General features: G+C 48.3%; 1 protein-coding gene and 2 pseudogenes across 1 annotated transcript; 2 read left to right on the top strand and 1 right to left on the bottom strand.

Annotated features, from left to right (window-relative positions):
* Positions 1-2,576: 2,576 nt before the first annotated feature.
* On the top strand, positions 2,577-8,739 carry LOC123159609 (uncharacterized; annotated as a pseudogene).
* Positions 8,740-12,847: 4,108 nt separating this feature from the next.
* LOC123159602 (glutathione S-transferase T3-like) lies at positions 12,848-14,415 on the top strand (annotated as a pseudogene).
* A 190-nt stretch (positions 14,416-14,605) lies between these two features.
* Positions 14,606-15,764, bottom strand: LOC123159591 (uncharacterized). Its single transcript, XM_044577411.1, has 2 exons — positions 15,720-15,764; positions 14,606-15,647 (listed from the first exon to the last, which is right to left on the bottom strand). The coding sequence occupies exon 2, from the start codon at positions 15,638-15,640 to the stop codon at positions 14,606-14,608; it is 1,035 nt and encodes a 344-aa protein (XP_044433346.1). The 5' UTR covers positions 15,641-15,647; positions 15,720-15,764.
* Between the last annotated feature and the right edge of the window lie 135 nt (positions 15,765-15,899).

Below are 15,899 nucleotides of genomic sequence, written 5' to 3'. Positions count from 1 at the left end.
CAGCCCAGCTATTGGCGTCCAATTAATTACTCCTAATGTCTCAATTGGTAGTCGCTGTTCCGAGTTTATTTTCTTCCTACTTACCATGGTTTGTTTTCGTCCTTCCGACCACCTCCCACGTCCCAGCACTCCCCCCTGCTCCACGATAACCACTCCCCTCCCTCTCCTCGCGCAAGCATCCTCTCCTTGGTACCCTCGCACGTGCTAGGGTTCCTGCGCCGCCGCCACACGGGAGCTTGTCGACCAGCTCAGCGTCCTCCAGATCGCCGCCACCCCTCTCCGGATCGCCGCCGTCACCGCCCCGGATCGCTGCCCTCGCCGTCATCCGGATCGCCGCCGTCGCCGTCGGAATCGCCGCCAACGTCTCCTCGCCTCGGATCGCCGCCGTCCGGATCGCCGCCGTCGCCGTCGGGGTGGCTGCAGCCGTCTCTCCAGATCGCACAGGCGTTCATCGTCTCCGGCCTCGTCGTTGTCGTTCCCGTATCATCTGCCCTCACCCGAAACCTAATACGCACGCAATCTTCGTGTCGCTTCTTCCTTGTGTGCTCCATGTCGGCGGCTAGGCCCTCTGGTCCGGCCGTCCCTGGTTTTCTCTACCGCTGACGCCTCAATTCTGCCCCTCCCCCACACATCCCTCCCTCTGATGACCTTCGCAGCCATCATCGCGGTGTCAGTCAACTCCTTCCCTGATGAGGACACCACAACCATCGACAAGTCTCCAACAATTATAGGTCCAATCACAAGAAGTCACGCCAAACAAATAAGTGACCAGGTGAACGCTAACATAAGTTTACCTTGTAACCTTGATGACACAACTATGCTTTCATCTCCATTGTTGTTGGTTGAACTTAGGTATAACATGGAAGCAATCCAACAACCTATGAGCTCTTAAAGCAACCGCTTTGGAGGAACAAGTTTGGAGAAAACAAGTTTCAAGTGAAGCTGATGCTGTCAGTTTTTACCTCTGATGTTTTGGTGTGTCACACCCATATGATGGAGAGACGGAGCCATAGGGGTACATCAGCAGAAGCTACATCAAATTATCTTTCCAATGCAAAAAACCTCACATCATTTGGAGTTGTGAGTCAAAAGTTCTAGTCATTCTCGTGGAAGGTGTCCAGGCTGTCAAGACTTCGCGAATTTCCGAGGAGCTCTGCAACAACTCCCAAAGTTGACTTCTTACTCACCCAAGGAAGCCATGCAAATCTGCTTACTTTTGAAACCATTTTCACACCTAGCTAAGGGGGGTTGTCCCTGCTATAAAACCCCATCTCCCCCATCCTCTAGAGAACCTTTTGTCAAACCATTCAACTACAAGCTTATGCAGCAAGACTGCTAGAGAGATCCGAGAGATCTTGCTACATTTGCTCTTGTGAGTTCATTCGGATTCGCGAGAAGGAGCCTCTGGTTCCCCCTAGTTCGTGCTCTATGGTTCCGGCCGTTTTGTGTGGATTAGTCCCGATTTGTGGTTCTGCGATTGTTCGAACAGCGGGTTGGAGTTCTTGTAACTTCAGTCAGCCATCCCCAATGTATGGGTTACATCCAACCTTGGTAGTTATAAAGCTAGTTATCCCGGCTGCTTGCAGCTAGTTATCCCTCCCGATTCGATCCTACGACGTGAAGATCGGGCCACCCTCGGGTGTGAACTCGTTCATTGGGTTCCCACCTATCATCTGGCATCAGAGCCTTCGTTGACACGGTAGGATCTGTTATTCGAGTTTATCTTGCTATCATCCCTTTAGATCGAGTGTTTTTCATGCTATATTTTCTGTCCTAAAAGTCCAAAGCCCCACCAAAAATAAATCCAAGCCTTGTTGGTGCTGAGATCTTGTTGTTGCATACCTTGCATGTTCTTCATCTTTTAGATCTGCACCAAGTTCATCTTTGTAGTTGCTTTCAGATTTGGTTGTTGTGCTTTGGAAAAAGAGAGGAAAAAAAAGAGTGGCAAAAAAATTCAAAGAGAAAAAAAAAGTGGCAAAAAAAAGTCAAGAGAGAAAAAGAAAGTGTTGTTTAAGATCCAAAAGTTTCAGCTTGGTAGAAAAATTTCAGAAGCTTGTGTGTGTTGTTCAATCTTGGTGCAAAAGTGCAGTAGATCTATCCCCTTATTTTCTTGGTTTGCATCAACTTGATTTCAGCACAAGCCCCTTTTTGTTTACCCCACCGAGCTCCACCAAAAACTGAAGCTAGTTCTTTGATCCCTGTCTTTCGATCGCTTTAACACATCCGAGAGAAGCACAATCTGATGTGAACTCATAAGAACTTTGGTGAGTAAGAGGTGAGGTTGTGTGATTCCACAAAATTATCCTATTCCACTTTTGGCCTTACTAACATGAGGATCTAGATCGAGTGTTCATGGAGAAAACCATGGGGAAGAAGATGCCCCGGTCACACGTGCTGAATTTCAGGAATTACGGAACATGGTTCGAGACCTTGGAAGGATGTTTCACGAGCGACCTCCAGCAGGTGGCGATAGGGTTCGACACCGACAACACCCTATTGACCCACTTGAGGAAGTTGGGGATGAGAATTCCGTGCATGCTACTGTGGTGGTGACTTGGAGGATGATAACAACAGCCATGGTGGACATGTGGCTGCTGCTCGTGGGCGTGGTGTTGCTGCTCATGGAGGGCAGCGAGGAGGACAACTTCGAGGGTGAGGGCATGGTCCTCGTGGGCACTACTATGACCCTCATGAGCGTGTTGCTCGTGGTCATGGAGATGATTATGATGGTGTCCCATACCGTCGTGCTGCTGAAGATGGGTGTCGTGCAGAACGTCGTGATCGAGATGGTCGAGATGACATAGCAAGAATCAAGTTGCATATCCCCAAGTTCACAGGAAAGGAAGACCCTGAGGCATATTTTGATTGGGAAGAGCAGTGTGATCAGATTTTTCGTATCCATAACCTTGCTGATCCGAAGAGAGTAAACCTTGCCTGTGTTGAGTTTTCTGGTTATGCACTCACTTGGTGGAATCAACTACAAGAAAATCAACTGCTGCTAGGCCGTGATCACATTGACACTTGGGAAGAGATGAAACAAGCCATGAGGCGAAGGTTTGTTCCTTCACAATATCAAAGAGATCTCCGAAACAGATTGCAGCGTCTCAGCCAAGGTACGCGCATGGTGGATGAGTACTATAAAGAGATGGAATTTCTTGTTGGTTCGTGCTCGAATTCATGAAGATGAGGAGTCAAAGATGGCAAGATTTTTGCATGGTCTCAACAATGAAATTTCTGATTTTGTGGAGATGTTTCCCTATAACACTCTACAAGATATTTTGGAGCAAGCAAAGCGCACGGAGAGGAAGGTGCAGCGGAGTGGTCATGGACGGATATCTCATAACCGCACCACCACACCATGGCAAAGGTTGCAGCCAAGTTCCTCTCATGGTGGTTCTCAATTTCAGCATAATTCACACCCTACTGCCACCCGGCGAACATCGGCTTCATCGGCATCATCACCAGCCCCAAGGAATGTGGACAAGCGTGCTCCTTCTGCTGCTGGAAGTACCTCTAACCCCACGGCTGTACCATCATCTCGAAGCCGAGATATTGAGTGTTGGAAGTGCAAAGGGCATGGTCACATTTCTTCTGAATGTCGAAACAAGAGAGTTCTCTTTGTGAATGAACAAGGTGAATGGGAATCTGAGAGTGAGCATGAAGATAATGGAGCATCGGGTGATCATGAGGATGAAGAGGGCGAGAAGAGTGGTTGTGATATTCAGGCCGACATGGGAGATTGCTTTGTTTCTCGTCGTGTGCTTAGTGTTAATGCAGCTAGAGAAGAGAAAGGGCAGCGACATAATATTGTTCACACCCGTGGCACCATCAAGGACAAGGTTTGCAGAATTATTGTTGACAATGGCAGTTGTAATAACATTGCAAGTTCAGATTTGGTAGAGAAGTTGGGACTGAAACAAAGAAGGCGCCCAAGTCCATATAAGATGCAATGGCTCAATGATTGTGGTACACTTCGACTAAGCAACATTGTCACCGTTCAGTTTTTCATTGGGAAGTACCGAGATCAAGTGGAATGTGACGTGGTACCAATGCAAGCATCCCAATTGCTGTTGGGAAGACCTTGGTTGTATGATCATGGTGTGCAAATCAGCGGCCGTACTAATCGTCTCTCATTCCAATACGAGGGGGAGCGCATATCTTTGCTCCCTTTGACACCCGAAGAAATATTGATGGATGATCTGAAAAAGAAAGAGAGAGTGAGCGAGAAACACTTGAGTGACATCCACCAACATAGTGAGCGAGAGAATCCAAAGCCAAATAAAACCCCATAGCTTAAATTAACCAAGACATGGGAAAAATAGGGATTAGTTATGATGGCTAGGAAAAGGGACATGAGAGAGTTGAGAGAACCCAATTCCGTGTTCTTTGTACTTTTGTACAAGGACAATTTTCTTTCTACTAATGAATTAACCTCCACCACTCCTAGTGTTGTTGTTGAAATTTTGCAGGGGTATGAAGATGTGTTCCCCGAGGACATACCATCAGGGCTGCCACCACAAAGAGGCATTAAACACCAAATTGATTTGGTTCCAGGAGCCCCATTGCCGAACCGACCACCATACCGCACAAACCCGGAGGAAACCAAGGAGGTTCAGCGACAAGTTGAAGGCCTACTAAACAAAGGTTATGTAAGGGAAAGTCTCTCTCCTTGTGATGTACCTGTTCTTTTAGTACCAAAGAAAGATGGATCTTCCCGAATGTGTTGTGATTGTAGGCCTATTAACAACATCACCGTGAGGTATAGGCACCCAATACCTAGGCTTGATGATATGCTTGATGAACTTAGTGGTGCCACCATCTTTTCTAAAATTGACATGCGAAGTGGCTACCACCAAATAAGAATGAGAGAGGGTGATGAATGGAAAACTGTTTTCGAAACAAAATCTGGTTTGTATGAGTGGTTAGTTATGCCATTTGGATTGACAAATGCACCTAGTACCTTCATGAGATTAATGAATCATGTGCTTAGAATGTTCATTGGCAAGTTTGTGGTTGTTTACTTTGATGACATCCTGGTTTATAGCAAAACTTTGGATGAACATGTTGAACACATCCGGTGTGTGCTTGCTGTCCTAAGAGAGGAGAAATTATATGCTAACAAGGAAAAGTGCACATTTTGCATAGAAAAAGTTGTGTTTCTTGGCTTTGTTGTTTCAGGACAAGGTGTGGAGGTAGATGAGGAGAAGGTCAAGGCCATCCGTGAGTGGATGCCCCCACAAAATGTAAGCCAAGTACGAAGCTTTCTTGGCCTTGCTGGTTTCTACCGTCGGTTTGTGAAGGACTTCAGCACCATTGCTGCCCCAATGAATGAGCTAACCAAGAAAGATGTTCCCTTCAAGTGGGCAAATGCACAAGAGAAGGCCTTCCAAGAGCTGAAAGAAAAATTGACATCTACACCATTGCTTGCACTACCCAACTTTGGTAAGACTTTTGAGATTGAATGTGATGCAAGTGGTGTGGGTATTGGAGGCGTACTAATGCAAGAAGGTAGGCCTATTGCATACTTTAGTGAGAAGCTAAGTGGTCCAACTCTAAATTATTCAGTTTATGACAAAGAATTATATGCACTTGTGAGATCTTTAGAAACATGGCAACATTATTTGTGGCCTAAAGAATTTGTGATACATTCCGACCATGAATCTTTAAAGCACCTTAGGGGTCAACCAAAACTGAACCGTAGACATGCAAAATGGAGTGAATTCATAGAATCTTTTCCCTATATTGTCAAGTACAAGAAAGGAAAAGATAATGTTGTTGCCGATGCTTTGTCTAGACGCCATATTTTACTCTCACAACTTGATACTAAAATTCTTGGGTTGCAAAGCATTAAAGAATTGTATGTGAATGACCCATATTTTGCTGAACCACACTCAAAGTGTAGTGAGGGAAAAGGTTGGGAAAAATTTCACTTGCATGATGGACTTTTGTTTTTAACAAATTGTGCATCCCAGAATGCTTTGTTCGTTTGTTGCTTTTGAAGGAGGCTCATGCCGGTGGTCTCACGGGACATTTTGGAGCAAAGAAAACTGAGAGTGTGCTGATTGACCATTTCTTTTGGCCAAGGATGAGGCGTGATGTTGAGCGCTACGTACTACGTTGTGAGATTTGCCGCAAAGCTAAGTCACGTTTAAACCCTCATGGACTTTATACGCCCTTATCAATTCCTATTACACCTTGGGAAGATATTTCTATGGATTTTGTTCTTGGATTACCACACACTAAGAGGGGGAGTGATTCAGTTTTTGTGGTGGTTGATAGGTTTAGCAAGATGGCTCATTTTATCCCGTGTCATAAGAGCGATGATGCTTCACACATTGCTAATTTGTTTTTCAAGGAAATTGTGCGGCTACATGGAGTACCACGCACTATTGTTTCAGATCGTGACACCAAGTTTCTGAGCTATTTTTGCAAAACGTTGTGGGCAAAGCTCGGGACAAAGCTTCTCTTTTCAACTACATGCCACCCACAAACGGATGGACAAACTGAAATTGTCAACCGCACGCTATCCATGATGCTGAGAGCAGTTTTAAAGAAAAATTTGAAGATGTGGGAAGAATGTCTCCCCCACGTGGAGTTTGCATACAACACGGCAGTACATTCGACCACTAAATTTTGTCCTTTTGAAATTGTTTATGGTTTTAAACCTGCTGCTCCCATAGATCTTTTGCCTTTACCATTGCAGGAGCGAACCAATCTTGATGCAAGTAAGCGTGCTGACTTCGTGAAGAAAATTCATGAGAAGACCAAGGAAAATATTGAGAAGATGACTGAACAATATGCAAAACGAGCAAACAAGGGAAGAAAGAAGGTGTTGTTTGAAGAAGGTGATCTTGTGTGGGTACACCTGCGGAAGGATCGTTTCCCAGATCAACGCAAATGCAAGTTGCAGCCACGTGGAGATGGTCCATTCAAAGTTCTTGCGAAGATCAATGACAATGCCTACAAGATTGACCTTCCGATGGATTATGGTGTTAGTCCAACTTTCAATGTGTCCGACCTCTCTCCATACTTTGGACCATCAGAGTCGAGGACAACTCCTCTTCAAGAGGGGGAGGATGATGAGGACACCACAACCATCGACAAGTCTCCAACAATTATAGGTCCAATCACAAGAAGTCGCGCCAAACAAATAAGTGACCAAGTGAACGCTAACTTAAGTTTACCTTGTAACCTTGATGACACAACTATGCTTTCATCTCCATTGTTGTTGGTTGAACTTAGGTATAACATGGAAGCAATCCAACAACCTATGAGCTCTTGAAGCAACCGCTTTAGAGGAACAAGTTTGGAGAAAACAAGTTTCAAGTGAAGCTGATGCTGTCAGTTTTTACCTCTGATGTTTTGGTGTGTCACACCCATATGATGGAGAGACGGGGCCATAGGGGTACATCAACAGAAGCTACATCAAATTATCTTTCCAATGCAAAAAACCTCACATCATTTGGAGTTGTGAGTCAAAAGTTCTAGTCATTCTCATGGAAGGTGTCCAGGCTGTCAAGACTTCGTGAATTTCCGAGGAGCTCTGCAACAACTCTCAAAATTGACTGCTTATTCACCCAAGGAAGCCATGCAAACCTGCTTACCTTTGAAACCATTTTCACACCTAGCTAAGGGGGGTTGTCCCTACTATAAAACCCCATCTCCCCCATCCTCTAGAGAACCTTTTGTCAAACCATTCAGCTACAAGCTTATGCAGCAAGACTGCTAGAGATATCCGAGAGATCTTGCTACATTTGCTCTTGTGAGTTCATTCGGATTCGCGAGAAGGAGCCTCTGGTTCCCCCTAGTTCGTGCTCTACGGTTCCGGCCGTTTTGTGTGGATTAGTCCCGGTTTGTGGTTCTGCGATTGTTCGGACAGCGGGTTGGAGTTCTTATAGCTTCGGTCAGCCACCCCCAACGTACGGGTTACATCCAACCTTGGCAGGTATAAAGCTAGTTATCCCGGCTGCTTGCAGCTAGTTATCCCTCCCGATTCAATCCTACGACGTGAAGATCGGGCCACCCTTGGACGTGAACTTATTCATCGGGTTCCCACCTATCATGCCCCTACCTCCGTCGTGTATTTGTAGAAGATGGTGAAGCGTGATGAGTGGCTCAAGGTCCGCAGGGAGGGGATGAAATTCCTCGTCACGTTGGACTTCATTGACGCCGCGGACAGGTTCTCCATCCGGTACCCAACGTGAAGTATGCCCATGCCTACAAGGTGACATATATCCCCTCTCACTCCTGCGTTTCTCCTAGAGTAGTACTGTTGCGGACATTTGGCTCTAACTGAAGTGTGATTTATGTGGTTTTGTTTGCAGCGGACATTGGGTTCAGACTTCAGACGGAGAACTTTAGGAGACTATCGACAGGACCAACGATCTTAACCCCACTGTTCGGTTCTGGTTCTGTTTCTCCTAATTTTGGTTTTTATTTCGGTGTTTTGTTATAGAAAAAGTCGATGGAGGAGGAGCGATATCTTACAATTTTGGCTAACTTTGTTGTACGCCAACATAATTTTTCTTTGTATCTGAAAATTTCAGGGAGAACACAGAAGCATTCACGCCTCATGATTTCGGCATCATACTTAACGAACTTCAAATTACTGATCTTTGTAATCAATCTTTTGTTTATAATTCTGCATAGGAGGCATGGAGCATGTGTGTGTGTGTGTGTGTGTGTCATGCTTGGTCATATTGATTTTCTTGAAAAAAATTGGCAGGTTCCAGTTACTGATTTTCGCATGAGTTGTGTTTTTATTGGATAAAATGTCACAAGCAAGCCGAGTCCACAGGTGAATTTCTTCAGGCACATCAGTGCAAAATAATAATATGACAATTGATAGTCTCTCCACTGTTTTCCACACAAGTTGGAAGAGAAAATAATGGCATGTAACTGAACACCTTTACTTTTTGCTGTTTGTAGGGCACCGTGATACATGTCCCTGTGTCAGGTCATTTGTTTGTTTCGTTAGTCCTCCCATGTCATCCTCTTTTGTCAGGTCGTACAGATTCAACAACTTGAGGCTCGCCCATGGTCGATTGGACCGGAAGAGTTGGTTTCCTTATTCTCTTCTATTTGTGTTTGCCTCCAAGTTCTCATTTTTGTGAGTTTTCAGATCCATTCGTTGTATGCTCATTGATGTCGATTTCTCGTGTTGCAGGGGCTGGTCCATGAAACATCAGTGCCATTTGGTTCTTCCTTCCACTACGGATGGTTGTGAATCAGCAGAAATTCCACACACTCATGGTCAATTGATATGTATGAAGCATAGGTCTTAATATTTTAATCAACTCGGCACCTGAAGCTATTCCCTTTATTTCGGCATCTATCTTGAGCTCATTTGGATATGGTACGTTGTTTTCGTGCTATCTGAACCTCACAACGGAACATTATCTCACTGTTATGATGGATGTCATATTTGTCACATTAATCTATGAGAAGTTCAGAATGTGCCCGCATATTGGGGTGGGGGAGAGATATACATATTGTGTCCGCATATGGTATGTTGTTTTCTCGAGGTCACATACCACTCCCCCGCGTCGTCCGCTCTCGGGCGACCCGGGGGCGAAAACCTAGTCACCCGCCGGTTTCCCGCCGCCCCTCCTCCTCCCCCGCCGCCGCCGGCAACCGTCGCCGGGCCTGCCCGCGCGGCGGTAGGCGGCGGCGGGGCTTCCCCGCACGCCCGCCTCGGCCTCTGGAGACCCTCCCTCCCCCACATCAGATGCCGCCGCCCGCTTCCTGCCGGCCCTCTGCGGCGGCTGACGTCTAGTCGTCCCCTCCCGATCCGGTGCGGGGGCCTCCTGGGACGGCTCTGCCCATCAGATCAGGCCGGCTCGGCCCTGGATCGGGGCGCTCCTCTGATCTGGCGGCTGGTGGGCCAGGGCTCGCCGGATCCGCCCGGATCTGGCCGGTGTGGCCCTGCCTCGTCCTGCCCGGCCTGGGTCGCGATGTGGTGCTCCCTGGTGGTGGCGGTGTGGGTCTTTATCCATGCTTCGACGGGATGTGTGCGGTGTGTGGATGCCGGGGCAGCGGCCTCGAGTGGTGTGGACGGCGTTGCCTCTGCGGGCGACGGCCGTGGGTGCTGGTGGTCCGCGACTTTGGCCGCGCGGGCGGCGAGGTCTCGGTGGACGTCTACTACAGTGGGTCGGGGTGCCCCGTCACCCGATGCCTGCATCGATGAAGTCGAACGCCTTCTCCGGCTGCGTGCGCTCCTCTGGCCAGGTCTTTGGCCGAGTGGATGGGATGGGGGCGGGACCGGGGGAAACCCTTGGCCGTCGGCAAAGGCCACGACAATGGCGGCGCCTTTGCTGGGCGTCGGTTCCCTTCTTGGAGGCCTTGTCGAGGTCCTCTCCGATCTTTCACTGTGCTCTTCTTTTGGGCGAAAGCTCTAGTTCCCCTTGTGGGCGACGGCGTCGTACCCTCGTCGCGTTCCTTCTTGAAGGCGTCGCCTCGGGTTCCCGAAAGCATGGTGGGCGCTTTGCAGTGCGTGTGAGGTGTTTGGCGGCGGCAATGTGTGCAACGTTTCATCTATTCTACCGCCAGTCTTCATCTTGTGGTAGCGCTCCTTCGGCTTGGAGATGGACTGGCATAGATGGTGGTCGTCGTTTGGCGTCATGGTGGCGTCGATGGCGGAGGAACCTGCCAAGGATGGTATCTCAATCTGCTCTGAAGATGGACCAGTGGAAGATGATGGCGACGACATATGTGAGTGCGTCCGACTGGATTGTGCCCCGGACCCGGTATGTGGCTCGGTCGGGGCTTCCGGCTTTAGATGTTAGGCCTAGGTAAGAGATCTGGGTATATGGCCCAGCTTGCACCCCTTCATCATTTGGATAGGAGGAGCGGCATATGTTGCCAAGATGGCGGGTTCAGGCATATTGTTGTACTACTTTGTAAGGTCCTCAAGAATAATCAATAAAAATGGCCGCATGCATCTCCCAGATGTAGAGGCCGGGGGTCATCCTCCTTTTTTAAAACATAAATTCGTAACTATGGTCTACATCCCTCCAATTATATATGCATGAAAGTTCTTGTATATATATGCCAGTTGTAAAGTAAATACTGCTTTTGTTATCTGATATGTAGTTGCATCATAATATAGCCTTCATATTGTTCCCCTTGGGTGTCTTGACGAGGGCAACCAATTAAGAAAAACCTACGGTCTGTTATATACGCTGGTTCGCCATATTTCACAAATCCAAAACATAATTTCATTGTTGCCTATTACGTCGTGAACTTCTGTTCGTGCGTATGAGTATAGGCTATGACTAGCTGGTGTGCACACTTTATTCCGTCCTTTCCAGCAACGAAGTTTCCAATAAAAATATGAAAACCTTATCTACTATCTACTACCATTATAAAAGGAAGAGAGGGGCAGATCCAAACAACCACATCCATTCATCATCAATATTTAATGGCTCATAATTCTTCTGTGTTTAACGCTGCAAGCCACGCATTAAGCCACTGCACTCCATCGATCGCTAATCAGCCCCGCCGTTCAAATAAACCGCTGCCCGCACGACCGCACGACCTCGACCTCTCGCCCCCTCTTCCTCCTCCTCCCAACGGACGCCACAGCACGGGCGGGGGCCTCCGCACGCCGATCCTCCCGCACCGTTCGCCGGCCCGTCGTTCCTCCCGCAGCTGTTCACCGCGGGAGCCGCCGCACAGTTCGCTGCCCCGCCGTTCCTCCCGCAGCCGTTCGCCACGGAAGCACCCGCGCCGTTCGCTGCCCCGCTGTTCCTCCCGCAGCCGTTCGCCACGGAAGCACCCGCGCCGTTCGCTGCCCCGCCGTTTCTCCCGCTCCGTTCGCCGCGGGAGCCGCCGCCCCGTTCGCACGTCCCGCCGTTCCTCCGCTCCGTTCGCCGCGGGAGCCGCCGCGCCGTTCGCCGCCCAGCCGTTCCTCCCGCTCCATTCGCCACGGGAGCCGCCGCGCCCTTCGCCGTCCCGTCGCATGGTGGTCGGAGGGGTGAGATGATTGGCTCTGGTGGGTTCGGGCATGTCTACCTCGGGATGAATCTGGACACTGGCGAGCTCCTCGCAGTAAAGCAGGTGCTGGCTTTTGCGATTTGGTGATCTGGTTTGCAGTTATCCAGCCACACTTGTGGCGCGCCGCAGAGTGTGGCGGCCAAAACCAGCGCCACACTTTTGGCCAGAAAATCTGTTGCAAAACACACTGCAGGTTGTGGCAAGCCTAACCTTAGTAGAAAACCAAATGGCAGTCTAGGTAGCTGTGGCGCGCCGCACCTTTGGCGTGGCAAGATGCGGCCGGCAACCAAACAGCCCCTAAGAGCATCTCTAGTGGATGGTGTATATGGAGGTGGATGCTAAATATACACGATCAAAATCAAAAATGTTTCCCAGTGGATCGTGTATCAGGTCGTGTACCTATACACGTCGCTCCCATGAGCGTACCTGGCGTGGGACTAAACACGACCGAACCACGCTCGTGGGCTCGCGAACAGAAGGGAAAAGAAGAGAAAAAAGCCTCCCGCTCCCGCTCCAGTTCCTCTCCGGCCGCCTCCCCAAGGTCGTCGTCGCCCCTCTCCGGCCGCCGCCCAAGGTCGCCGTCGCGTCTCCTCTCCGGCCGCCGCCCAAGGTAACCATTTTTTCCTTTCTCGCGAGAGGGAGCAGAGGGGCGGCGACCGCACGCCCTGCAGCCCGATCTGGCGGCGGCGCCGGTGCCGGCGCGCTCCCTGGTGAGAATAGAGGGCGGGGACGGGGGGCTGGGCGACGAGTGGGGGCTGGGCGGCGGAGCGGTGGGGGGAAGGGGGGAGATGCAGGGGCGGCGGCCGGGCGCGCCTGTCTGCTGGGGCGGCGGGACGAGGGGCGCCGTGGGGAGATGCAGGGGCGGCGGCCGCACGCCCTGCAGCCCGATCTGGCGGCGGCGCCGGTGCCGGCGCGCGCCCTGGTGAGAATAGAGGGCGGGGACGGGGGGCTGGGCGACGAGTGGGAGCTGGGCGGTGGGGGGAGAGGGGAGATGCAGGGGCGGCGGCCGGGCGCGCCTGTCTGCTGGGGCGGCGGCCTCTGGTGACCGGGCTGGCCTCTGCTGGATCCTCTGCCTCTGGTGACCGGGCTGGCCTCTGCTTCCAGGTCCACAATTTAAGAGGCAATTTGGGTAAATGGATAGTAAAATTGATCATATGCACAAAGCATAGCTCTTTGGAAGGAGAAGAAAATAATTTTTTGCTTGTCAATTTGATGCCAGATTGTGGTCTAAAATAGCTGTGCATTGGTTGCTTGCAGATGGATGCTGACCAAAGCTTCTTGGACACCCTTGGTTTTGGTTACACGCAAACACAACCAGAAAGTCCAATTGGAGAGCAGGCAACTCGATCAACTCAGCATCAAGCAACACCATCAACGCAGCAACGTTCTGCAATAATAGGGAAAGGAAAATCCAACAAAGGAAAAAATTGGTCTAGTGATGAGGACAAGGTTCTCATAGCAGCATGGGCAAATACAAGTTTGGATATTGTTGGGACTGATCAAAACCGAGATGCTTATTGGGCTAGAATTTCAGAGTACTACAACATACACAAGGAATCGTCATGGCCGGAGCGTAATCCTAATGCAATCAATTGCCGTTACACATTGATTAACAGAGAGACCTCCAAATTTTGTGGTTGCCTTCAGCAGATTTTAAATAAGGAAGAAAGTGGAAGGACTATAGCAGAAAAGGTATGCGCAATAATCTACTTCTATATGTGATGTGCAATATTCTATATGTGTTGTGCATTTGTATATGTGGTTGCCTATCTTGTACTTCTATATGTGATGTGCAATATTCTATATGTGTTGTGCATTTGTTAACAATATATTTGTATGTGCAGACAAACGATGCACACATTCTGTTCAAGGAAATGGATGTTAAAAAAACGGCCTTTCACATTGATGCATTGCTATATAGAGTTTGAAAAGTATCCAAAGTGGCAGACAAGAGAACTTGAAACTTCTCTTAAGAAACAAAAGAAGACCATTGATGGAAGTCCAGGCACAGCCACCAATGATCCGTCCGATGCATCCTTGGTACGCACTGATGCAACCTCGATACACACTGATGCTCTTGAACATGAGAAAAGACCTGATGGTGTTAAGAAGGACAAGAGAGGTAAAGCTGATGAGAATGCTTGCAAGCTGTCATTAGAAACTGTGTGGGCAGCAAAGCAAGAGAAGGATGAGATCAAAGAAGCGGCAAGAAATGCTCGCTATGCACAGCAATTTGAATTGCGAAAAGAGGAGATTGCACTCAGAAAGAAGGAGGATGCACGAAACGAGAGGGAGGATGCATGGAGACAGTTTGAATTAGATGAGAGGGTCATGCTGATCGACTCTAGTGGTATGACTGATGTGCAAAAGCAGTTCTACGAAGCTAAGAAGAATGAGATCCTTGCTCGAGGCCTAGAGTAATGTGAGCTATTTGATATGTGAGCTATATGAACTATTTACTGCTTTCCGCTAGTTGTTGTATGAACTATTTGATAACATCACTCATTGCATAAATATTTTATTGATAGCTACAAATTCATGGATTACATCACTCATTGCATAAATTAAAACTAGATGAAAAGAAATGGATTACAGACTTATAACTAGGACATCACTCGTTTCCAAACTTTTGCCACACATGGTCAATTACATCAAGTTTAAGCTGATCATGTTCACCTTGATTTCTAATCCGGTGAGTCATCTGAATAAAAGAGCTCAGTTGTTCCGCATGAGTACGAGAGACCGTGACTCTTTCTCCCATTGCCTCAAAAGTGCAGCTTTGCCGACCAGTTTGTCGCTCCTCTTCAACTATCATATTGTGCATTATGACACAAGCTTTCATGACATCACCGATTTCTTTACGTTTCCATCCTTTAGCAGGTCCACGAACAATGGCAAAACGGGATTGAAGAACTCCAAAGGCTCGTTCCACATCTTTCCTAGCCCCCTCTTGCCTCTTGGCAAAAGTTTTATGTTTTCTGGTATCTGGAGCTGGTATGCTCTTCACAAATGTTGCCCACCATGGATAGATACCATCTGCAAGATAATACCCCATTGTGTACTGATGGCCATTGATGCTATAATTCACTGGAGGAGTTTGGCCTTCAGCTAGCTTTGTAAAAACAGGAGAACGTTGAAGAACATTTATATCATTCAGAGACCCTGGTAAACCAAAATAAGCATGCCAAATCCAAAGATCTTGTGAAGCAACTGCTTCCAAGATCATAGTGGGCTCGCTGACATGGCCTTTAAACATGCCATGCCATTTTTTGGGGCAATTTTTCCAACCCCAGTGCATGCAATCTATGCTCCCTAACATACCAGGAAATCCTCTTTCCTCCCCTATTGCAAGTAACCTAGCAATGTCTTCTTCATTTGGAGATCTCAGGTACCTTTCCCCAAAAACTTCACAAACTTTGATCACAAATTTCTTGCAAGACTCTAAATTAGTAGCCTCAGCGGACCGGATGTACTCATCAGCACCATCAGCTGCTATTCCATATGTTAGCATCCGCATTGCCGCGGTCATCTTTTGCAGAGGATGTAACCCAAGAGCTCCAGAAGCACTTCTTTTTTGAGTAAAATAACCATCATAATCATGCTCAAGTATACCATCGGCTATGCGTTTGAACAAATTACGGGACATCCTAAATCTGTGCATAAAAAGTAAATGAGACAGGGAAATGAAAAAAGGGCTAAAGCAGAGAAGTGTAGTAATTACGAACCTTCGTCGAAACAAATGTTCGGGATAGCGAGGAACTTCTTTGAAGTAGTCGTCCCACAGAAGAACAAATCCGGCATCTCTGCCTCGATTGATTGTTTGACGTCCATGCTTGGAACCGCCATGGCGTCGAGCGTTCATCCTCTCTTCCTCCTCGCGCTCGGCGAGTGCTGCAAGTATGAGT

Source organism: Triticum aestivum, chromosome 1D (assembly GCF_018294505.1).
Source record: "Triticum aestivum cultivar Chinese Spring chromosome 1D, IWGSC CS RefSeq v2.1, whole genome shotgun sequence".
Taxonomy (NCBI): Eukaryota; Viridiplantae; Streptophyta; class Magnoliopsida; order Poales; family Poaceae; genus Triticum; species Triticum aestivum.
Note: the sequence above shows the minus strand (reverse complement) of the source record. Positions and strands in the feature narration are given on the sequence as shown.

Bases quoted from the DNA above. Each gene is read 5' to 3' on its own strand.
- LOC123159591 (XM_044577411.1), bottom strand. From the start codon at position 15,640: ATGTCCCGTAATTTGTTCAAACGCATAGCCGATGGTATACTTGAGCAT.